We start from the raw sequence: 25,309 nt of genomic DNA on the forward strand, positions 1-25,309 counted from the left end.
TTAAATCACTCCAGAGAAAGTTTACATTTCAAGTTGAAATCTGCAAAATGCAAATCTGATTACAAATTTCATATAAAAACTCACTCTTTATTGTTTGTACTATGATAATTTTAATATATAAGTACTGTGGTCCTTAGATAACATTGTCTAATCCATGCATTGTTGAGATTTTGAGAAGAATAAGATTTTGTAACTTAGCATCAGATTCCACTTCATCTGCTCCTTGCAAGAAACACAAACTTTGGTCTCTGGAAAGATGCTGAAAGAATCTGAGCTTTGGACTTTCTTATACTATTTGTCATCAACAAAATCGGAAAAAAGGAGCTGGTTTGGGTGGTCTGAGAGAGCATATGTAGAAGTATTTATTACGTAAGTCTATTAAGTAATAGACTTCAAGCTTCCAGGAATCTTATCGCACCAAAGATCCATTCAAACATCAGGCACAAGGTACACCCTTGTGAACAGATTTGCCAAACCTGAATTGAATTTCAGTTCTTCAGGACTCTTGGCCATTCCTGTTCCTCTTTGTCACTTCTTTACAATGTGGGAGTCATTTTAGAAAACCTTGTTTCCTAAATAGTTGCCTATTTTAATGCAGAATTTTTCTTCTAGAGCTTAGTGTGGGGATAAAAATTCTAAAGGAAACAATGAAGCAAAACCCAAACCTAAAGCAAGCATTTGTGAAATAAACAAATGTTTGACAATGGTGAAATAGAACAGCAGAAATGGGATAAATTATTGGAAACTACAACATAAATACAAGCATCAAAATTATTAATTTATTACAGATGAATTACCATGTTGCATTAGAGATACACACACAGCATAGATGACAGCAACACTGAGGAAAAACATCAAGCTTGGAATAAATATTAACAATTCAAAAATTCCCATAAACACATACTGTTCATATCAGACAATTCTGATAAAATGCTAAAGTTCCACCAAAAGGGTTTTTTTCAATTGCTTTCTATCTTAAAGCAATAAAGTTGGTGGATGGATAAATTTAAATATCAGATAATACTTAAAAATCTGAAGACTAACTGATCTTAATGAAAAAGATTTAAAGTAAGGGCTAATTTTCCAGAATTGGTGAGACTGAACGATTAGATTTGGTTTTACCATTTCGGGCTATTCTTTTAATGTTAGAAATACTAGTTTTAAACTACTTGTTTACATAAAACAAACACATTTGGACTCCTATTTTTGCTTATTAAAATTTGGAGGCATCAAATTTCAAATGGAAGGCATTTGCAGGAGCATTCTTTAAATAAAAATCCTTCGCAAAGTGTTCAATGATATATAATGAATACATTGTTGAAGTAATAATAAATAAAAAAATTCTAAATCCATTCTAAAACAACTGGCTAATTGTGCAACCGGACATAATAATAACATTTATATGCCAACCACCTCCAAGCATCTCTGAAACTCACAACAATGAACAAAGAATTACAAAAAAGTCAATAAAGCAATCTAATAAAAAACAATTGGTTTGGTTATACTGCATCAGACCAATTATTGTTGCATTTAGAATATGATCAAACATTTTTAAGTAATTCTAATCATTAAAGGGAGTATTTAAGTGAAAAAACAGATCTTTTGCTCTTTGCCAACAAAGCTCAGTCATATTTCACAGATGGCCACTAAACATTTGGATCCCGTATTGCATCTCTCCAACTAAAGCTTCTCTGTGTTATTATTCCTGTTTTTGAATATAACTTTCACTCTAACACATAACACTCTTTAGTTCAGCTACCTTAATTAATACAATAAATAAATAGAATTTCTTTTATTAAACTTGACACAGGAAAGCAATCCACTAGTAATTCTGCTTTAGAACCCGTTATTTTGTCAAAAACCCAGATTGTTTCATGTTTATGAATCCTTGAAATTAGTTTTTAAGGCAGCCAAGCAAATTTCAATAAATTTATTGGAATATAATTGTATGAGAAGAACTATCTTAACTATCTGTAATATATGAATCATATAACCATAAACCTTTATGTTTATGTAACATAAATCAATAAATGTTTTACATCCAACTGAGCAAGAGATATGCATACATAAAAACATCCTTTTCCCCCTCTGGATTGAGCAGTGTTAGAGCATGTGAAATTCTGTCCTGCAGGCCTAACAGGGAAGGTGAGCCAGGATTCATTTCTGTCAACTACCATCTAGATCAGGGGTGTCAAACTCAAGGCCTAGAACAGGCCAAGGTGGCGCAGTGGTTAAATGCAGCACTGCAGGCTACTTCAGCTGACTGCAGTTCTGCAGTTCGGCTGTTCAAATCTCACCAGCTCAGGGTTGACTCAGCCTTCCATCCTTCCAAGGTGGGTAAAATGAGGACCCAGATTGTTGTTGGGGGCAATATGCTGACTCTGTAAACCGCTTAGAGAGGGCTGAAAGCCCTATGAAGCGGTATATAAGTCTAACTGCTACTGCTACTGCTACTGCTACTACTGTTGTGCCTCTGCCAGCAAAAACAGCTTGGGAGGGCTGCAGGCATTTTTGATGGCAGAGGATTGCAGGAGGCCATTGCAGCAAAAAATGGAGCTCAGGAGCCCATTTTCACTGGCAGAGTGCTCGTGCCTCCACAGGCACCCCCATCATGAGCCACGTCGAGCTGGCTATGCCCACTCTAGCCAAGCCCACCCTGGTCCAAGTCAAACACAACCCTAATGCGGGCCTCAATGAAATCGAGTTTGACATCCCTGACCAAGATAGATGAGCACACTAATGCCAATATTTGCAACTAAAATTGCAATTGAACTGGAAGTTTCATATTTTCACTGGCAAGGAGGATACAAGCTAGGACTTTAATCTGTATTTTCTTTTAATCCCAAACTTTTGTGTAAATGATATTCAGTAACATTCAGTGGAATTATCTTCCTCAACTGCTTCAGTTTATAAAGGTTTGCTTGTATTTAGTAGCATTTTATACTTCATTAATAGAAAACTAAGAAACTAGGAAATTATTTAATTGTTCTCTGAGATTATCATTTTTATTTCTTTCTTAATGTTTAAAACTTCATCACATTTTCTCATTATATCTGGTGAAAAATTCTTATTCAAGGTCTCATATTTATTGCAAAGAAAATCTACATTAATAGAAAACTAAGAAACCGCTCTTTTCAAAAGAGTTCTCACAAGTCAAAAACACTTCTTTGAGTCCACAGAACCGCATTCTTATGAATAGGGAAATAAAGAACTGGAACTCTACAAAAATATATGATTTTGACCGAGTATCTGCAGGTACAGAAACAAATGCTGTAGAAAACCATGGCTCACAGAAACACAAAAGAGTCTTGACTTGCAGAATATATATAAAGTGCTTTAACTACCAATATTCAAATGCTGAATATGTGGAATTTGTAAGTTGCAGATTTTAGAATAGGCTTTAAGAACTATATGTATGTGTACGAATGTATGTGTATGTATGTATGTAAATAATACACACACACACACACACAAACACACATATATTTGAACCTGTTAGCATATACTTGAGTTATGCAAACAGGATGCTTTTTATAATTATCCTTATATGTTGCCAATGGCCATTGTAAGTTATATTATAATATTATTATTATATTATAAGTTATATACCAAGCCAAAATATGTATATTTTAACATAATAATCACTGTTATTAAATTATTTGGAAACGTGTTTGGAAAGCTATTTCTTTAAACATTTTTTCAATAGGTGAAAGGTAACCACAATAAGCCAGCGATAATATCCAAGCATAGATTCACAATTTTTTTCCATGTATGATTCTGCTTTGACAGAATACAGCAAATCACTTGATTCCTAAATTTATCTGTAATCCTAAACTACTGTCTGAAAGGAACAAGTGGAATGAGGTGATGCAAGCCAACCATGCTGGGGACTTCTGTAAAAAGTCCAATTGGAGTATATGATCAGCATGATTCTTGAGATACTGCATTTTACCCTAAATGCATGAATATATCTGCCCCAGGTAATGTTTTAAAGAGAAGTCTCTGAATAGCTGTGGGCTGTTGTAGGGAGAGGTGACCCAGAACAGTGTAGAGCATGGCATGACTGATTGTAGGGATCCTAAATGAACAACTAGTCTCTAGAGGAATCTTTCGTTTTCCAGCCCTACAATTTTGACAAAAAAAGAATAAAAGCAGATTAAAACAGCCTTCTGGCCCTACACTGAAGCCCTATTGTTGAGGGACTGCATACAAGTGGACCTGGCATTTTTCAATTTTCTTCACAGCTAAGAAAACTCTTTATTCATTATTTTGCTGAGAATTTCATCATAATAAGGACTGAAAACCAGCTTGTTGTAGTCAACAAGGCGAATATACTTGATAGCAATCTCCTCCAGCTCTCTCTGAATAGGCCCCAATCCACCAATCACAGGAGGTGGTGATTTCTGATGACAAGCAAGGTAATTCTCTAAAAACAACTGGATCCTTGAATCTTGAGAAAAGAAGAGAGTTAATAACACAACTTAAGAGGTCTTAATTTATCTTGTCAATTTATCTAGAGTCAAACTAAACTTATGTGTCAAATAAATTAAAGGATTCTGCTGCATTCTGATTCAAGAAACCTATGCCAATAATAAATACTAGAAGTTCCTTCAGCAGAATTGCCTTTTTACTCCAAGTATTCTGGTTGCATCCAAATATATAAAATATAAGGGGGTCATATCCTGTTTTTTATATATCTGCAATTATCCCAGGATAAAATCCTTAATCTTTTAAAATCATTTAGTTTGTTCACTTAGCTAAAAGAAATTGTTTATTGCTATAAAAGACATGGCCTATCACAAAGATTATCTCAAATAATTTCCCCTTTTTTATAACATTAACATATGGCATGTTCTCAAATATGAATATGAACTTGCAGACAACTATAAACTTTGAACAAAACTTATTTCATCTATAATGCATACCTATCAGTTTGCATATAGCATTATCAGGATTGGCAAGAGCCTGGATTTGTCCTTTAAGCACAATCACTTTTTCAGATGTAAATGGTGTGAAGCCATGCTGGGAAAGGCAACTGTTAACTTCAGCACAAATCTTTTCACTTACGACAGCCAAAGTTTCATCCAAGTTGAAGGAACTAGAGACAAAGGTTGGAAGAATTAAAGAATGATTAAAAGCTTCCTTATATTAGAATAGCTCACGTGACGCTTTAAAACTGATTTATGCATCAGCAAAATAATAATCCTTGCCCCAAATTAAAAAGCTCTAAGAAGTCCTGAAGAAGAAAAATGGCATTAATGGAAACTATACCATAATTTTTCTGCCTTATAAATATAGAGGTAGTCCTCGACTTACAACAGTTCATTTAGTGACCGTTCAAAGTTACAACAGCACTGAAAAATGTGATTTAGCCATATTCACTTAAGAACGTAGTTATTAACTTACCAACTGCAGTGTGGTTAACAAAGGTGGCAAGAAAGGTCATAAAATGGTGCAAAACCGACTTAACAAATGTCTCGCTTAACAACAGAAATTTTAGGCTCAATTGCAGTTGTAAGTCGAGGATTATCTGTAATAGGAAATTAAATTCATAAAGAAATGACAATGACAGAAAGTAGCATTTCCTATTCACATCAGGAATTAATTATGAGAGGGGTGGGTGGCGGAATTAAAACCTGTATTTTTCAAAATAGGTTAGCTGGCTGGCTAGGAATACAGAATCTGTAGGCTCAATAGACCAACTTGGGTAATGCTGAGGTCAACTGATTTTAAGAAGATTTCTTATTCCAAGTTAAGAAAAATCTACCAAGCAAGTAATATTCCCAATAATTTTAAGGCTTTTTATCATAAACAGAAGCTGGGGGAAACACCTGAATCCTTTCAAATAGGTAGGTCTAAGCTCGAAGTTTCACGTCAATAGCATTCAGCATTAATTAATTAAGTGAGGACCCAGACTGTGGGGGTGATATGCTGACTCTGTAAACCGCTTAGAGAGGGCTGAAAGCCCTATGAAGCGGTATATAAGTCTAACTGCTATTGCTATTAAACCATCACAGACCAAAACCTGCAAGGTACTCACGGAAGGTGTAGCCCTGTCAGCAATACTTGGATAGCCATTTTGAGTTCGTTCGTAAAAGCTGGCAAATCAGAAAGAGCTGTGCCTGATGCATTGAATGTGACCAGAAGAATAGCACCAATTAGAATAAGCTGGTCCAAATCCAGCTGCATTTCCTGGAAACGGCTTTGGTCCATTAAGACAGTCTGCAAAAACATTTTCAGCACAGAAAATGGACTAAGTTCGGAATATAAAGAATGAAAAGGTGTGGTAAGAAAGAAATCTCATAGCCTAATGTAAGTGGGCTTATTCAAAGTTCTTAATATAGTTAATTTCCAAACTATTCTAGGTGCATCAATCTTTTTGATCTCAAGCCACAGTATACATGCATGGATTCCTTTTCAAAAACCTTAATCAACTTATAACTGGCTGAAATTAAACCTTTAGTAAATACAACACTTTCAGATAAGTAAAAAAGAAGTAAAAAGTAAGAGGAAAAGCAAATGTAAAATTATACAAGACCAATGGATCAAATGTTGTATAATTCCTTCTGATCAATTACTATTGTATCTCAATTCAAGATACACTTCTCTATAATGTCCCATGGAGCTTCTTCAATTAAAAATCATGAGAAAGTTGAACCCTGCCCAGTTCATAGTACTATAAAAGGTACTGGATTCCACCACCTATCTCGAGGTTGTAAATCTGCTGTAGTTAAAATCATTCCAAGCAAAGTTCATACCAATGAACAGAATGTTCCAGTTTTTAATTAGCTGATTTTTAAACTACAGTATGGGAAGGAAACCAACATAGATAAAAAAACCATAAATCAAGACATGCCATGTGTATTAAAATATATCAATCAGAATTGGTTGGTCATTCAAACATAATTTATTTACAGCAATTTCTGTGACTGATACAACTCATAAATTATGGGTTTAACTTTAAAATCCTAACTTGGGACCACAACCTTTGACTTATATAAGATAAACCATATTCTAAGAACTGACTCATGCAGTAAGCATTGTATTTGGTTACATGCATATGCCTAAAACAAAGTGTCATTTTGGTAATAGCCCAAAACTGAGCTGAACTGAAGAAGCTTCCTGAATGACAAGCGAAATGTCTTCAAGGAAAAAAAGTCCAGTTGCCTCTTGAAATAGCACCTTTGGGACAACTCAAAATTAAATTCTCTTCTCATTTGTCCCAATGTTGAGATCCTTATCAGTGCTGCTTTGAACTGTTCAAGTATTACAAAACAGCTTCTCAAATAGTCAGTAAGCTTACTGATATTGGTATTAAATTGTCTCAGTTTTGTGAAGGTATAGCCTCTTTCTCAAACTCCAAGAAACACAATGATAAAAAGGCAATTAGTTCTCTATGAAAATAAAGGATCCAGGATCAATGTTATCTATATGTCATTTCACAGGTTTGTTCTCTAATGAGTACTAATAATTATTTTTCCATGAGGATACATTTATTTATTAGATACATATGGTGACTTATTTTTTCAGTTAAAAAATACTTTTATTACAGATTTTAGAGCGATAAAAGATACAAATTAAAAGGAAAGAGAAAAACCACAAGAAAAAGAAGCATAAAAAGAACTCCCAAGTGACTTCCCTCCCTCTTCAATGCAAGTATAGTATAACCTCTTTGTTTCCTCTTACCTAACAAATATAAAACTCTTCACCCCATAAGCTATATCTTAACAATAGTCAAGTCAAATATGTAATGACTTCTTCAATCTAGTTATCAGCAAAAGATCCAAACAAAGCTCTAAAATTATAATTAACATATATAAAACTCAGCATTCCACATATCAACTCTTAAGTATAACACAATTTAATTTAAAAGGCTTTCAATGATCCCGATATCCAAATGCAAACAAACTAAAAAAGAAACTTCAAGTTTAATATGATGAAGATAAACCATTTTTCCTTTGCAAAAGACAAGTTCTACTACACATTCTAAATAGCAAATAGTGACTAGAAATAGCAAATTATTCTGTTCAATATATGTTCCATATCTCCACTCTAACTCATAAGCACATCCATATTTTCACAAATGTATAATTCCAGTAATATAAAAGACTAAAATTTAACATAAAGTCAAATAATTTCTCCCTTGAAAGAAAAAGTTCTCCAAACTTCCTTATTTTGAAAAAGTAAAAGTAAAAAACAATTAAATGCAAAATCAGTTTAATTATATTATGTAAAGTAATTATAGGAGAAAAGACTTTTAATCATAGTAATGTATGTCCAGAATCATTTGATAGTGAAATAGGTGGCTATAAATTTAATAAATACAAAAATTAAAATTAAAATGTAAGTGAAGAGAAGAAAAAAAGTGAGAAATGAGAGTGTCTTCTCTTGACAACCTCTTGTGAGTATTTGTACTCTCCTCCACAGGAGAGTTTCTGAGGATTTTATTCTGCTAGTAATAGCTGACTCTTGGGCTTATCTCTGTTTGACCCAATGACCTTGAAACGTTTCCATGATTGTATGTCTAGCATGACATCACAGAATGCAGTTACCTTCCCACTGAAGTGATACCTATTTATCTGCTCACACTTGCATGCTTTGGAATTGCTAGGTTGGCAGAGCTGGGACCGGAACAGGAGCTCGCCCCGTCGCATGGCACTCAGGTCTTGAACCTTTCCAGTCAATAAACACAGCATCTTAACCCTGAGTCATCACACCATCTCTCCATAGCTACCTAAAAATAAAATGGAAAGCTCCAAAGAAATGGGGCTTTCTATGCCTCCTCTAAGAGCCTAGAGGTAAATACTCTTTCCCCATCAATACCCACTAACATCTAGGATGTTTTCTTTCCTTGCATTAAACTCTTCAGTGCCTTAACAGGAGGGGTTAAGAACAAGGGTGATCTAAAATCTGTCCTAGGATTTCACACAGTAGTTATTATCTAGATTTTAGAAATTGCAGATATAGTTACTTCTGGAAAAGGCTTCTGCAGATGATTCCACTTGAGTAGTTGGATATATGCATGATTTTGTACAGCAACAGGACTCAGTGCCGGAACTCTACTGGCAGAGGCAGCATCATTATTACTAGCACAGTCAACTTTGGATTGTAGATCAACCATGGCTTCTTGCAGCCATTCAGTCACAAAATCTAAGGAATCTATTTTAAAGAGAGAGAGAGAATTTTTCTTTAATTCAGTCGTTACTCCACCAATGTATTTATTCATTTAAAATAAACCTATACTGCCTTTCGAGTGATTTCTGCAACTAAATACTCATCATGTGCCTGAGAACTTTCTCCAATAGCTCATACCTCAAATCCAGTTATTAGACACAGCCCCATAGAAGGAAACAGGAAGGGCTAAAATCAGGTCCACAAGTGGAAGGGGTCATATAGTGAAGTTATCATAAAATTGACAGGTGCCACCATTTCTTCTGCCCGTTTAGTTACTCATTATCATAACTAAAACATTTAAATAATTATGGCTACCATTATTGTACATTTTCCCCAGGACCTTTACAATCGTTCAACACAAAAGATAAATTCTACTTTGGGGAATAGCTACCAGATTTACATAGCAAAGGCCATGAAATCCAGTGTATTTTTTCTATAACATATAAAAATGTGGGAAACGGCACTGACTATGCAGGCATTTGGTGGTAGTTTTTAATTTGTTTTGACTTGCATCATTTTGGATCGGGGTGGGGTGGGCGAAACAGGAATTGGAGGCATATATGGAGTTTTTTATTTGATATTCTTTTGATTACTGAACAGTTAAGTAAGTTGTTAAAAATGAAACTGGATATTCATTCTGAATCTATTTCATAATTTCCGTTTTAACAATATAAGTGTATCATTTAGTAAAAGAAGGCAAGAAAAATCATACTTGGCTGTTTTTCATACAGTTCCTGAAATTTCTTTCTTTCATATTCTACTGACTGCTGCATTAAATGTGGCCTAATGCTAGTGACAGCAAAATTAGCCATGTCCATTTTCATCAAATCCAACACAGAGAAAATTGCTCTGCAAAAAATAAAGACACATTAAGCTTTTCAAAATTTAATCATACTTTTAAAAGATGAAGCAAGTCTTGAACAGTCAAGAAAATTAACTAAGTCAAAAGGAAATGAAGAATTACTCTTCTTTCAAGGGAAGCTTATGGAAATAATGAAGTATTATCCAATAGGAGTTACAACGGAATAATGCTTTATATATTATCCTTATTACAAAGCTCACTAGAAGTTCTGATCTGAAAATCCCATAATACGGAGTTATATGGCTTTCAGCCTTTGTATCTGGAAATTACTGAGTGAGATTTGAATTACATCTAAGAGATACTAAATTGAGAAAGCTTCATTATTTTGCAAATTATCTTTAAATTGCAATCTTATATCTATTCTCTGGGGAGAAATTTCCATTGAATCAATTTGGATTGATTTCCGAAGAAAGGCAAATAGCTTGATTTTATCCATACTTATTCTGAGAACTGTAGCTCGGTTCCTACTGATAACATATGCCCACCTCAGAGCAATACCACTTCTGAATGCCAGGGAAGAAGATCTGCCGTGATGAAATGCTATCCATCAGATAATTCCTTCTACACAGAAAAAAGGCATGTGATGCAAAATCCCAAGCTAGTAGGGCTCCCCCCAACATATGGGGCTTTTTTTCTGGAAGGAATCCACATTTATAGTCATACGAGCCTTTAAATAAGAGAACTCAATGAGACTGGGAAAGAAAGAGACGTATTTCAGAACATCACTGACAATCAGAGATAAACACTGCACTCCTGAGCTTATCTGGAAAAGGACACTTAGCCCTTAGGGAACACATTCTGGGGGGAAAAGGTTCAAACAATTCACAAAGAGCCCGCTATTACGAATTCATTCATAAATGAAGGCATGGGTTTTATTTAGTTTGCAAGGTTCTGCATGATAATCTCCAATTTCTTTACTTTAAACCTGATTAACAAAACTGTGTGAATCTTTACAGGTAATCCTCAACTTACGACAAAAATTGAGCTCAAAATTTATGTTGCTAAATGAGACATTTAGTGAATTTTGCCCCATTTTACGACCGTTCTTCACACATTTGTTCAGCGAATCACTGCAATTGTTAAGATAGTAACATGGTTGTAAAGTAAATCTGGCTTTCCTATTGACTTTGCTTCTCAGAAGGTTGCAAAAGGAGGATCATATGACACTACGGCACTGCGACTGTCATATGAACCAGTTGCCAAGCATCTGAATTTTGATCATATGACCACTGAGATGCTGCAACTGTCATAAGTGTGAAAAACGGTCATGTTACTTTTTTCAGTGTTGTTGTAACTTCAAATGTTCGCTATGAACTATTGTTAAGTTGAGGACTTCCTGTACTTATTTAGGATCTGCTTGAACTTTCACCTTAAAGAACTGGAAATACACCTCACTGCAAAACATTACAAGAATTATTTTTAGAATAAAGAATAATCTTCCTTTATTATTCCAAATTTTCTTCATTCTTAAGATAACGTCCCCAATAAAAAGCAAAGAAAATATATTCAAGTAGTCCAGGTAGCATTTAATGCCTATTAAAATAATGCAGCTGTTTAAGCCATTTTGAAGTGAAGGCTTATTCCTTTTTTTTTCTTTCCCTCCACTAGCACCTGAACAGGGGAACAATTTCACGAATGTCTTTCAACTTCTGGATTTCTTCATCTCTCGATGGAGCGCAGAGTGTCCCCATCATTCCAATGATGAATTCTGCCAGCTTAGAAATGTCAAGGGCATCATTCTCAGCCTCCTGCTTTATCAGCTCCAGATCAAGAGCTTCAGTAATCTGATTCCTTAATCGAGTATGGCCAGGCAGCAAAAAAGACAAGAGAGTCTGAAAGAAAGTAATATCCTTTTTATTAGCTCCTAGTCCTAATTACACTGGTGTCATCACCATTCAAAAATAAAAACCAATACAGTACAACATTATGTTACTATGAATTAGTGGTCATATAAAAATGTAAGGTCAAATGATTTTAGGTTTTCAGAGTTTCATTTATTGAAATTGGACATTTCTCCAACTGCATTCAAGATGCAATTGATTATAGATTTGTGCTCCATTTTTCTTTTAAAGACTCTTGAACAGCTTGATTGGGAAAAATTGAAAAAAAGCAAATAAAAGTTAAGCAATTCTCTTTATGTATGCCCTATGTTTTTTGCAATACTATTCTCTCACAATATCATGCTACAAAGAAGCAATTGGATAGAATTTCAATATAGTAGATAAAGGCTTATCTAAAAGGTTATAGCCATTATACAGCCAAATTGAAAAATCTTGTTCAGTCAAGTGGCAGCCTAGAATGACCAGCGTAATGACTCAGTAGTGTCAGGTCATAAACCAGATAATTGGAAAATAAAAAGTCCTAGTACATTCATTTTAGAGCGATAAATGGCAGATCTTAAAGGAGTGAGAAGAGAGCAAAGCAACAAAAGCTATTTCAAAACTACAAATAAAGGATTTGCATCGCCCATCCATGTTTCCAAAGCCCAAGAAAACAAATAGATCATGGTTTTAAGACAGTAAAAACTTTCTTTAATGGATCAAACCAGAATTCATCTATCTCAGCATACTATCTTCCAGCGTTCCAAAAACTGCATCTGAATATCAAAATGGAACACAAAGGCCCAATTTTACATATTCATTGGGTAATCCATGTAAAATAGTCCATTGTTTTTGAATATTTTAGTACTTTAAGAAACTAGCAACAATGTAAATGGGATTATTTGGAAGATAACACATACAAATTGTCCTTGCTTAATGTTCAGCAACCATTTGAAGTTCCAATGGCACTAAATGAAGGGACTTATGACTAATCCTCAAAGTTCTGTCGGTCACATTGCCTCCATAGTCACATGCACAAAATTGGGACTTTTTATATTTATGACCACCTCCTGCTGCCACTGCTGTCCCACCCTGGCTGACTAGCTATTCAAAAAACTGTGGAGATTACTAGTTGTACAACTAAAACTGTATATTGCTGCTACTTCAATTATTTTTAAATAATTAGATTTGCAGATAGACAAGAAACATTCAAATGACAATAAATACTTTCTATCTTACCTCTTTAACTTCTCCTACAAGTTTAATTGCGTGATCATATGATGGGGGTTTTTCCTTTAACTGTGCTTCCAAGCAATCCCAAAAAGCTTTGTGAACTATATCTCTTACTCTTTTTTCAAAACTGGTAAGCAAAATGAAAGTAAATAAACAAAAATATAACATTAATATAAAAATAATCAGCAAATGGGACTTAGAAGAAAAGCAACTCTAATGTGCAGTTAATTGAAAAACACATTATAAGAAAGGCATGGGTAAATATCTTGCCAACAAACACACAAAGATTATGTATTAAAGAGGGAATCACAATACAGAAGAAAAAGGCATTATAATTTCTTGCTAGGCTCAGTGACTATGATGGCAATAAGAGAAACTCAGCAGATTTTATTACATACACACTCACTCACACACACACACAGTGTGCGTGCCCACTCAACCTCCCCTCCCACTTGTGCATGCGCGCCCGCCTCCCCCCATGCATGCATATGTGACCCCTCTTCAAGCTCTGGAGGCTTTCCTGAAGTCTGGGGAGGGTGAAAACAGCCTCCCCTGGCCCCCCAGAAGCCAGAAATGGATCGTTTTCAAACTTCCAGTTGGCCTTTTGGGGCCATCCCATCCCCCCCCCCCCCCCCGGCTTCAGGAAAGCTTTGGGAAGCCACCAAATATGACTCAGCGTGCCATAGGTTCACCATCATGGTCCTAGAGGGTCATGTCTTAATCCCATCATCCTGGAGCTGGAGGTTTTTTTGTCTTATAGATAGGATGGCTCAGTCCTTCCCAATGTGTACCAAAATATCTACTGGGGGCAGGGAGCTAGATTTCTATTTCCTTTAAGATTTTTCTTTTTCTTTTAGAGGAAATATTTTATCCTACCTTTTTAATATTTCCTCAAACATTTCATTCTTCTAGGAAGGGTGGGTGCTAACTTTCTGCACAATTGTAAGAATTTTTATTTTTCTACATTACATCATCCATGACAACTATTCTTCGTTCTGCAAAGCAATCAACACTTTGGCAAGATTTGCCTAATTTCCATTGTGTTTTAATAACTGTTACAACACTTATGTATGAAATACAGTGTGAATTTCATAAGTATTGTATTTTTGCAGTTGTATTTTTAAAAAGTGAACTTGCCCTAATGTATTATCTTTCAGTCTTAAAATCTCCATGAGTATTCTTCCATAAAAGAAAAATATGCTCTCTTTAAGACTGAGTCTAATGGACTGTAGAAGATTTAAAAAAAAAAAAACCCTTCCATAGTATTGGTCTGAGCATGTTGGAAATGGATTTCTTAACTGCAGTAGTGACCTCACTTTTGAAGCTACTGGTCATTTTTCTTTTCTTTTAAGATTGTGAACTATAGCCCAACTCTAGAATTTTTTTCAACCCATAACAGGTCTCTTACCTGTTTTCTGGCAAGTCAGGCGGCTTAATCTGAAAACCTCTATTGAGAACAATCTCATGGGCCAAGGCCATGTTTGTAACACCTTTTGCTGTATCCATCAGTTCCTCCACTGACACAAACTGAGCAGGGCTAGCTGTGGACCAAGGAAATATGCTTCAGCAAAGTATAGCCTACTAGTTGAACATACAATCTGATCATTTCAATCAAGATATACAATACCTGAAGCTGTAATATAATCATGTATTTTACATACGTACCCATCATGCTATTCCCTTTCAAAATGAAGAATCTTTATTCAACATGGGGAAGATAACTAAGAAATGCTATGTGAAAAAATTCTTTTTTTAATTAACTGATATAGTTAATTTATCCCAATCTTGTTATGCCAACATCTTTCATACCTGTCAACACATTTCTGCTTTTGCAAATCATCCTAGATTTTAATTATTTCTACACAGTAATTCAGTCATTTATTCTTTAAATTTCTCACTACTCTAGTTTTAAAGGGTGTTATAAACTCCACATACAAACATGTTCTTGGTCTTCTTTTTTCTCTCATTCCACTCACTCTTTCTTCATGTATTTGTTGTGCAATTGGATCCTCATTCACTCTTTATATATGATCGAATTATTCCAGATCTGGCCTGCACATTGTTGCCAGGCATAAAGCCACTTGACAGTCCTCAAATTTTGCACATTTGCTCAATCGGAATTTTGACAAGAACCATCCTAAACATATGTACTTAGATTAGTAATGTTTATGTAAATCTTTTTTATGAGAAAACAATATAGGCATTCTTCCAATCTTCATGCACAGATACAACCTTCACATATGTTAACGAAACTGCATTGCCATTCATAAACAAAGCGCATCCAAAGTTCAACATTTTATCAATTAAAGCAGCCGTACCAGCACCTCACAGTACTTAAATTATTTTTCATAACTTTCTTTGCTTGGAACCAACTTTTATAGTTTCTTTCAATTTCACTCTCTGACATATTGCTATCATTCCCATTCAAATCTCTAATTTTTTTCACTTTGCTTTCAACTCAAATTATTTTATCATTTTTCTTCTTAATATATTCATCCTACTGAAGGCTCCATCTTTAGCCTTTTTCACCTACTTCTAAAACAAGTGTCTTATTCATATCCAAATCACTTGACATTTTCTCAGCCTCTTTTATTTGTTGTTTTTTTCTGAACACTCTTTGGAACTATTTTTATGTGTGTGTAACCATAATGCACAAATATACATTCAGAAACGTTTTTTCAAACCTCATTTTTAATATCATTCTCTTATTATCTAGCTATTTATTATTATGTGGCTACTTGTCTGTCTGCTTGCAGGCCTATCTGCCAAATTCCCCATGTTTCTATGGCACTCTGTCAAATAATTATTTTCATGCTGTTGTAAGCAGCTTGAATATCATCCTTTCTTTCTTTTTTATTTATCATTCATTCTATTGGGAAAATCATCTATTTTTTAATACAGAACTAATACTTTCTGTTCTTATAGTCATTTTATTTTCATTCTCATTTCTTTATTTCCCTATTTTCTCATGTCTATTTTCATCCCAAACCAATTCTCAATGTTACAAGATAACAATCTGTCTCATTCTAAGCCTCTTGTGAACTTCTCTCAATGCAATTCCTTAAGTTTTAAATTTTTACAGGTAGTGAATTGATGAGGCTGAAACCACATGGGAAGAAAAGATGGGCTCCATGAGCAATCACCCCACCACTACTTTATCAATATTTACCACACTTCATATTTATTTATATCCTACCTTTATAATTTTTACAAGTTAACTCAAAGCAGCAAACATGTCTAACACACCTTCCTCTTCCTATTTTCCTTACAACAATTCTGTGAGGTAAATTGGGCAGAAAGAGAATGACTTGCCTCAAGTCACCAGTACAAGGACTAATGGTGGATTACAAAACTAACAAATAAATTATAGACATCAATGCAAGTGAATATTTAAGTATAGTCTGAAATGTTTTATGTGTTAAACCTCCTAAGAACTGATCATGTTGTACCAATATTTTGGGTATTAGAAGGAAAATACAATCTAAGTACTGCATGCTAAGTATAAGGAAGTCTTTATAAAGAGCCGTGGTGGTATAGTGGTTGGAATGCAATATTGCAGGCTGACTCTGCCACTGCTAGGAGCTTGATCCTGACCAGCTCAAGGTTGACTCAGGATTCCATCCTTCCAAGGTCAGTAAAATGAGGACCCAGATTGTTGGAGGAAATATACTGACATTGTAAACCACTCACAGAGTGTTGCAAAGCACTGTGAAGCGGTATATATGTCTAAGTGCTATTGCTATTAATATCAAGAAGCCTTTAATTACGATGTTGATATAGTTCTAACAGAATCCAATTCAAATTTTCCATACTCAATCCACAGAAGATTAACTTCACAACCTTTGAATGAAAAAAAAAATCTGGGTTACCAACGAGTGGTTTTTCACTAATGAAACCTGGGTGTAAGCATACGTATGTACCATTTTTCATTTTTAAGAGAAAACATGGTCACAAAAAAATGAAGGTTTCCCCCAAAGGAAAGGAAATTGAAATGTTGGGTAAATAAATTGCATTATTGTTGTTGTTGTTGTTGTTGTTGTTGTTGTTATTACATCTTTGGTGAGATTCACAGCCTTTGGGGCTGGTTGGTAGCTCAACAGCTCGAGTCCTAACCAAGGACCTAGGAACTGTTAAGGTAACGTCGGAGGATATAAGCTGTTCCAAGTAGGGTGTTTTTTTTAGAATCAGAATGTTCAAGTGTCATAAATTTAAAATTTCCAAATAGTGAGGTAGCCCTTTGGGTATTGCTCCAAGGGCTCCAATTACAATCGGGACAACACACGATTTCTTTTTCCACAGTCGCTCAACTTCAATTTGAAAGTCCCGCTACTTTGTTATTTATTAATATTATTGTTGTTGATGATGTTGTTGTTGCACAGTCAGCCAGGTGTTTAATTTGGCATTTTTATCAATGTATTGATTATCATTATTTTCATTATCATATCTATGCTTTGAATAAGAGTTAGTGGCAAATAGAGATTAAGGATAAATAATCATCTGTGCAGGATGTAACCGAAATGCAAATGCAAAATAGAATCAGTATTTAGATCTTAATTCAGAAAATCTCCAAGATTGGAAGATAGGGCAGTTTTATGTTAGCCAAACATTAGCTTGCTAGTTAATTAAAAAAAAAAAAAACATTTATCGGGACATGATACAGTATCATAGCAAAGATTCTAATGTATACATAATACATATTAAATATGTGTTTACTTTAGTTACCGTATTTATCGGCGTATAACACGCACCGGCGTATAACACGCATCCCCCATTTTAACACAAAAATTTGAGTAAAAATTTTTTTCATTAAAAATAAATGACTTGGAAGCTCGGAACTTAATGTTGGATTAAAATTTATAACATTAGAACATGAATTATAACATTAACTCCTCTTAAAAGGCAAATATGAAATGAAAAAACACCTCTTTGAGCAAAAAGTTATTTCCATTTTCTTCCTTATATAATATTTTCTGTTTCAACATAAAGTGCCTTCCTTCCTTCCCTCCCTCCCATCCCTTTCTTTATGTTTTCTTCATGCTTTCTTTTCTTTTTCCTCTGCTCTTTTTAAATCCCCCCCCCTTCTTCTCCTCCTCTACATTTAGGTTGGATTAGTTTGTACAACGGTCATCAAACTTCTGAAGTAAAAATAAATAAATAAATCATATTTAAGAAGAAGAAGAAAAAGGAAGACGTTTTTAGTTAAGTCAAACGTTTTAATAAAAGTTTCATCTTTTAAGATTTGTCCAACACATCCAATTGTAACCTTAACAGTAAAGAATATCACCCCAGCTGCTAAAGGTTCAACCAGTCTGAGAACCATTGAAAAGACAACAGTGCAAAATCCAAAAGACACAACTTCCTCACCGCCATTGCTTTGGTACCAAATCTTTGAGGAAGGGGCTCCAGAAAGAAGGAGGAGGAGGAGGAGGAGGAGGAGGAGGAGGAGGAGGAGGAGGGAACCAAAGAGAGGCTTTTACCGAGTCTGCGCCCCACAGCCAGGACCGTCCTTGCGCCTCCAGCCGCGTTTCTTCCCCGCAAAGCCCTTCGGGCAACCCGAGAGTTCCGCTTGACGCCAGAAGGGCTTTGCAGGAAGAAACGCGGCGTTTCTTCCTGCAAAGCCCTTCGGGCAACCCGAGAGTTCCGCTTGATGCCAGAAGGGCTTTGCAGGAAGAAACGCCGCGTTTCTTCCTGCAAAGCCCTTCTGGCGTCAAGCGGAACTCTCGGGTTGCCCGAAGGGCTTTGCAGGAAGAAACGCGGCTGGAGGCGCCAGGACGGTCCTGGCTGTGGGGCGCAGACTCGGTAAAAGCTCTCTTTGGTTCCCTCCTCCTCCCCCTCCTTCCACAGTCTGTGTGACGCTGCCGCCAGGCTGAGATCGGCGTATAACACGCAGGCAGGGTTTAAGCTTCCAATTTTAGTTTTAAAACTGCGTGTTATACGCCGATAAATACGGTAATTTGTGATCAAGACCAAAATATCAAACACAATATAGTCAGAAAACAAACAAACAAAAGGAAACATCTTCCCCAGGAAATTAATAATATCATCAAGCATCAAGGCAGAGATAAATCTGCATTAGAATGCTGCCAAAATTAATCTTAAAGCTGTCATATAACAATTATAATCAAACAATCATAGCAAACCCTGTACATTTCTGCAGGCATTTTTTTTTAATTCTAGCCAAACCAAGCAAGAAATTAGTAGGGGCAGAATTAATTCACAGCACTGTGGCTGATTAAACGGGCAGTGCAACACAATGTATCTTGATCAACCTGCTTGAGGAAGGGCCCAGGGAACCTTGTGGTGGCATACTGTTGAATCTTCCCTCCAGGAATATAAATGGAAAGACATTTAATCTGGCTAATGAAATGATTTTTCTATAGAGAAATTAGGTAAAGAAAAAGTCCCACCATTGCAGTGAAGAGGCTTTGCTCCACTCTCTAGGCAGATTCAGGTAATTTTCTTGGAAAACACATTCATAGTGAGTTGTTTCTAAGATTTTGAGGTGTGGGAGATGTTCCATTTATCAGAAGAAGGCTACACAGATGTACAGAGCAGAAGGAAACTTGCAAAACAATTATTTTTCTTGTGATAAAAAGTATTTTATCGGAATAATTTTGCTTACTCTCAGATATGTTGCTTCTACTAGGACTTGGTGTGTTCTGTTGAATCTTCTTTCGGACACACTGTTCTGCATTTTCCACATGGTCGTGTTGATTATCCTGTGACACATCTGATTTTCCTTCAGTTACATTTGGTATGTTTGGATCCTGAGACATCCTTAATTTTGGCAGTTGAGAAAGATGGAATTAGACTTATCCATATAATTTTACCATTGCTGCCAAATTCTATACCAATAAACCATTATTCAATACAAATTTGCATCTACCACTACTGATGTAATCTAATTTTTAAAGGTGAGAAAAGTAGCATATTAAAATAACACTATAGCAGTTATAATAATCATAATTCAATTCCTTTTAAAAAAATCAGCATATTTGATTCTGCAGATTAATAATTACATGTATGGAGTGTACTCATTTAATAAATACTCACACACAAGTTGGTGTGTTTTGTTGGTGAACAACGAAATCCTAGGATTTTTTCAGATGAAACTAACAACTATAGATAGATAGTGGAGGAAAAGAGCATTGCACAAAATCTTTGTGTTTGTTTATATTTTAATTCTATTTTTTTGTTTTGGAGTAGGGAACCTTAAATCCGATACCACCTTATTTTGAGATATTTGTAGTACCCAAGACACCAAGTGATAAAATAGGCAACATTAATCACTCAATGAACTTATGTCATACTGAAGTAATATTCTGTGAAGGAAATGTTCTGAAGATCAAAAAAACACAGAATTAACTTTGAAGTCAAATGGCAATATGTTATTGGCTATGGACCAAACTGATTCCAATTAAACTGGAATAACATATTACGCAATAGCATCTCTCATCCCTGCAAGAGGAATTCTTGCCTAGGTCTTGTGTCAGACTTTTAATTAAATATTAATCAAGTTGTTCAAAACATAAATAATTACAATCTCTCTGAGTACACTGACTGCTAATGGAAGGACAAAATCCTTTTTGCAAGGCACCAATTTCTGAGCAGAGTATGAAGGACAGTGTTTTGTCATCTTTCTGCGCCCAGCACAGAATGAAACAAAACTTATCCCTTGTTGCATTTCCATGCTGACTAGAGGGACAGCAGCACCCTGCTTTGTGTATGAATTGCAAACTAAGAGATAAGATGCTAAGGGAAAAGGGATAGTCATATGACCAATCTGTTGTGCTTTGATTCCAAAAGAATATCTGGCATGGCTGTACACATAACATAGAGACATACTGACCAGCAACATACAAGCAGATCTATATCTCTGCCAGCAGAGAAAAGCACATAAGTTGAGTTTATGGATGGTGAGCACCAAGCAGGCCAATGAAATACTATATTTTTCTCTACATTGTTTACTTCTTTTATTGTAAGCTGCCCCGAGTCACGTATGTGAGATGGGCAGCCATATAAATTGAATAAATAACATTTCCACCAATTTGTTGGATTTCTTATTTACAGTTACTGTTTAATTTTTTATTAAACTTCTAATCAAGAGTGACTGTCAAAGAAAGGATAGCCTATCAATCTTTTCTACTCTATAATGATGACTGAACTGAAATATCTACATTTGTACTTGCACATGGATTTGTGAACATTTTAAGCTTAAAAGTTGCCTGTATGACATCAAAAGTATATTTAAATTTTTGGGCTTAACTATTGTCAAATAGATATTGGAAAATGGCACTTTACTTCCTATCCTCAAAATACTGATGTTTCAAGATAATTCTTTCTCTGAATACGTATGAGCACATTTGTTATGTTTACAATATTAGAGTCCCTTATAGCTATAGGTAAAGACAGAACAATCAGAACAATCATGCTAACTCACTGCAGATCATGGCACAATGCAGCAAATGAAAAGGAGTAAGTAGCAAAATGTAGTCCCTTAAACATCCTAACCATGACAGAGGTACAGAACTATTTTCAGAACAAAGACTGGTCTAGAACAACTCACCATGGCCAACTCGCCACTGTCATTTTGCCACAGCCAACATTACACATTCCATGTTTATCAGCACAGAATGTGTCACTTTCCAAACTTTAACACAGAGTGTTAATATCATTATTATTAATAATTATGGTCTGTTGTTCCATCTGAAAATGAAATCTGAACCCATGTTTTAAGGCATAAGTTTAGTTCTAATTTTCTTCTGAGAAGCTTATATTTTTACACTAAGGAAGTCCCTTATTCTAAACAGACAATAAGAAAAAAATATTTTGCAAAATAAGGTTAGACTTTTAACAAACTACACATATATGGTGATATACAAATACTAAGAAGCAGTATGGTGCAGTGTTTTAAAAACTGGAGGTTAAAAATAATCTAGCTCTAAAATATTTGTCCTATTTTAGTTCATTGTTTCAAAGATAAATTAGTCTTGACAAAAGAAAGTCTTTTATAATCCAGAAATCAACATCCCTGTAGCAAGCAGGCATAAATCATGTGAATTATTACTTCATAGAATCTTCTACAGATAGCGGTCAACTGTATCAGTGGTGGGATTCACTTGCCTTCACTACCGGTTCGCAAATGTGAGCGTGCTCCTGCACGTTCACACTTTACTCGCACGCACCACTTTCTGCACATATGCACCGCCTTCTGCTCATGCACAGAAGGTCATGCATTACGTCAGGGCGGGTGGACGGAGCCTCCAGTCACCGCCGCTACAAGTTCACTCAAACTGGTAAGAACCTCTGAACTGTATCATGAACAAAATATTAAAATTGATAAGGTTTGTTATTAATAAAATAAAATTTAATTTAAAAAGTCTTTATTTCTATAATTGGTATCTGAATAAAAGTCAGATTACTGAAATTAATTTTCTATATCACCCCAGATCTCTGTTTGCCTTATAAATGAACACTTACTTTTCACTTTGATGTCCTTGTAATAAGTTATATTAATATGTATAGGGGGGGAAACCCACGAAAACAAGATGATAATTTCAAGCCAGGAAAACGAAGCAGGATCAAGACTTCTGTAAAACAGACATACTGAAATTATACTTTTAAAAAAGACAAGCAAAGATCGAAGCTGAAAGTATTAATAACAAACTGTTTCTCACAAATATAGAATGCTAGTTTTATTATGATAAAGTTTTTAAGAAGAAAACCATTTGTCTGAGATGGGATAAGGTCTCCTGCTTGAGCAGGGTGTTGGACTAGAAACCTCCAAGGTCCCATCCAACTCTGTTCTGTTATCAAAACTGATTATACAAACCTGATTTGGGAGATTTTACAAGCAAAATATGCAAGAAACAGATTCAAAATCATCTTACCTAATTATAAAACAATGTTTCCACAAAATTTGGCTTAACACTCCTATCCAAAAGAAGTCAAATTCTTGAGATAGTTTGTTGCTAAACAGATCTGAAAGAATATTTATAAATACTCTTATATCAAATTACAATAATCAACGTACCAACCACAATCAATTTTTCATTTGAAATCAGATTTAACCTCATGGAAATGTCAAAAAATAATTATGTCAGCCATAATTACATGATTTAACCCCACCTCTTTGCTGACTACACATATAATACGGTCTGTATAAAAAGGGGTAGGGTTTATAGTTGCCAATGAATTGACTTTTAAAAAATTAAACTTTCAATAAATTTTAGTGTTTTCCTCCTTTCCTCAACATTATTCCCTGCACACACCAAGCCTTAATCTATGTCACAACAACACATATACTGTATATCTGTCTTCAGAACCTTTCTCAGTGACAGTCACACAAAACTATGAAAATACCTTTCCTCAGGGTTGCTGATGCTGGTTTTCCACTTTCTATCTGGGTTTATAGCTTTTTATTTTAATATTAATATTTAATGAAATCTAAGTTATTTTATACATTACATTGAATTATATTGTATGCATTAAATTGGTAAAAATAACTTAAACTGTTATCAGTTTTTTGTTATCGTTTGTGTGAAATCTGGGTTTGAGGGTGAAATCTTGATTGGTATAGGAAACCTCGCTGGCAATGGGTAAATTAATAGGTAAAAATACTTCAGTTTATTCACATTTATAGTGTTTGCTCTTATTTGGTTTTTTTTTGTGTAGGATCTGTACATGAGTGTACAGATTGGTTTTGGTTTTTTTTAAGAAACTCAATTATCAACCCCTCATTTCTTATTTGTTCTTTCACAAGCCCAGGAACTAAGGTACACAAGAACTGAAGATAAAGAAGCAACATTTGAAATCTTTCCATTTTTGTATCCAAGGATGCCCAACTTTAACCTATTCCAGGTAAAATTCCTCCTCCTCTGTTCCAGAGTATTGAATCATCCCAAATAGTGGGCAGCTGTAGAAAAGGAGCAGGAAAATTTCCACTGCTGTCTAAACACATACCCTTAACATTAATCCAGCAGCACTTAAGAGAGTAAAACCTCATTTGAGTATCTGGGAAAAGGCCCTACCAAATTCAACTACAGCAAGTCTGTACAGTAGCTGTAGTTCCAATTTGTTTGTAAAATAAATCCAAGTAATATGTGTGCTACCCTTTATTTAGCATTTCCAAACAGGAAGGCCAGGCCCTACTCCTCCCAGGCATAACTGTACCTTTTGCAGTTAAATAAAATTCCCCCCATCTTCTCCAGTTAAGCCCGGTTATTCCAACTCACAGTTATTTTTCTCCAATAAAGGAGAATAATTGTAGCTCAGGATTGAAATCAGGGGTCCTTGGTGCTCTCTGAGTTTGCTGGTTTTCTTGCAGATGTTTCATTACCCCAACAGTAAACAGCCCAACCATAGAATCTCTAAGACACCCTCACACACAGACAGGCAAGGCACCAGAATATAAACTGACAGAATATAAACTGACAGCAAAAGCGCTCCTTATACTAGCACTGAAAATGTTACCTCGTTAAGGGTAATGAAACGTCTCCAAGAAAACGAGCCCAGAGAACACCAAGGACCCGTTATTTTTCTTCCAAGTCGGGGGGGGGGGGGGGAGAGACCACCACTACCAACCCGCTGCAGCGACTGAATCGTTCTTCTCGCCGTCTCTGCTGCAGGGACAGGATGGTTTATTTAGGGTATCGCTTGACTCCCGGCCTTGAAGGGACTTAACACCCTGGCTAAGCCTGAATCTGACGCTGCTCGCGGATAGCGAGGAGGCCTTTCCCTTTCCCAAAGCAACACGCCCCCCGCCTCTTATAGCTACAGCTACCAGCCCATTTAGTGCCGAGGGGGAGAGAGAGAGGACCTTCTCTTCCGCCCCCGCCCGTCTGCTTGCTTGCTTACCTGCGCGGGAGGCATCAACTTTTCGCCCCCGCTTGCGACCAGCTCCCAAACGAGGCGGGACGGAGAGCGGAAAGCAGAGGCAGGGCGGGGCGCTAGCAGCGCAGTACCAACAGCAGCCACACGGGAGGCCAAGACGCCGAGCTTCTTCGCGCTTCTCCTCACGGCCAATCGGGGGTCTGCAGCGGGACGGAAGGGGCTGTCAGTCCGCCGCAGAGCGCAGCCATGTTAGCGCCCCGCCGAGGCGAAAGAGTTTGTGCATGCACGCGTGCGTGCACTCCTGATGAATAGCGAGAGGCGGCTAAAAGATGCCAGTGCGCGGGCGGCGTTGTTTTCGGACGGGGCAAAGAGAGGAGGTCTTTCTCTG

The 25,309-nt window shown here is 35.9% G+C and overlaps 1 protein-coding gene across 2 annotated transcripts; it reads right to left on the reverse strand.

Annotated features, from left to right (window-relative positions):
- Positions 1 to 757: 757 nt before the first annotated feature.
- Positions 758 to 25,095, reverse strand: TCP11L1 (t-complex 11 like 1). 2 transcript variants are annotated; one of them, XM_087718503.1, is made up of 12 exons: positions 24,946 to 25,083; positions 22,980 to 23,070; positions 22,570 to 22,679; positions 19,712 to 19,866; positions 14,498 to 14,630; positions 13,096 to 13,216; positions 11,648 to 11,868; positions 9,887 to 10,023; positions 8,972 to 9,159; positions 6,041 to 6,222; positions 4,926 to 5,098; positions 758 to 4,450 (listed from the first exon to the last, which is right to left on the reverse strand). In XM_087718503.1, the coding sequence occupies exons 4-12, from the start codon at positions 19,863 to 19,865 to the stop codon at positions 4,245 to 4,247; spliced, it is 1,515 nt and encodes a 504-aa protein (XP_087574629.1). In that variant the 5' UTR covers position 19,866; positions 22,570 to 22,679; positions 22,980 to 23,070; positions 24,946 to 25,083; the 3' UTR covers positions 758 to 4,244. The 2 variants fall into 2 exon arrangements, 1 of the variants encoding a protein (XP_087574629.1); XR_015697052.1 differs by lacking the exon at positions 758 to 4,450 and adding an exon at positions 5,407 to 5,530 and having other exon boundaries at positions 4,963 to 5,098; positions 24,946 to 25,095.
- Positions 25,096 to 25,309: the final 214 nt, after the last annotated feature.

The sequence above is a fragment of the Thamnophis sirtalis genome, unplaced genomic scaffold (genome assembly GCF_051295495.1).
Source record: "Thamnophis sirtalis isolate CommonGarterSnake01/CBP01778 unplaced genomic scaffold, rThaSir2_p1.2 scaffold_1, whole genome shotgun sequence".
Classification (NCBI taxonomy): domain Eukaryota; kingdom Metazoa; phylum Chordata; class Lepidosauria; order Squamata; family Natricidae; genus Thamnophis; species Thamnophis sirtalis.

What these genes read in the sequence shown, in the direction of transcription:
- TCP11L1 (XM_087718503.1), bottom strand. Translation starts at nt 19,865, where the DNA reads ATGTCTCAGGATCCAAACATACCAAATGTAACTGAAGGAAAATCAGAT. An exon ending in CCTGACTTGCCAGAAAACAG is followed by an intron (nt 13,217 to 14,497) that starts GTAAGAGACCTG and finishes TTTGCTTACCAG; the next exon opens with TTTTGAAAAAAGAGTAAGAG. An exon ending in CTGACAGGGCTACACCTTCC is followed by an intron (nt 5,099 to 6,040) that starts GTGAGTACCTTG and finishes CTTTGTCTCTAG; the next exon opens with TTCCTTCAACTTGGATGAAA.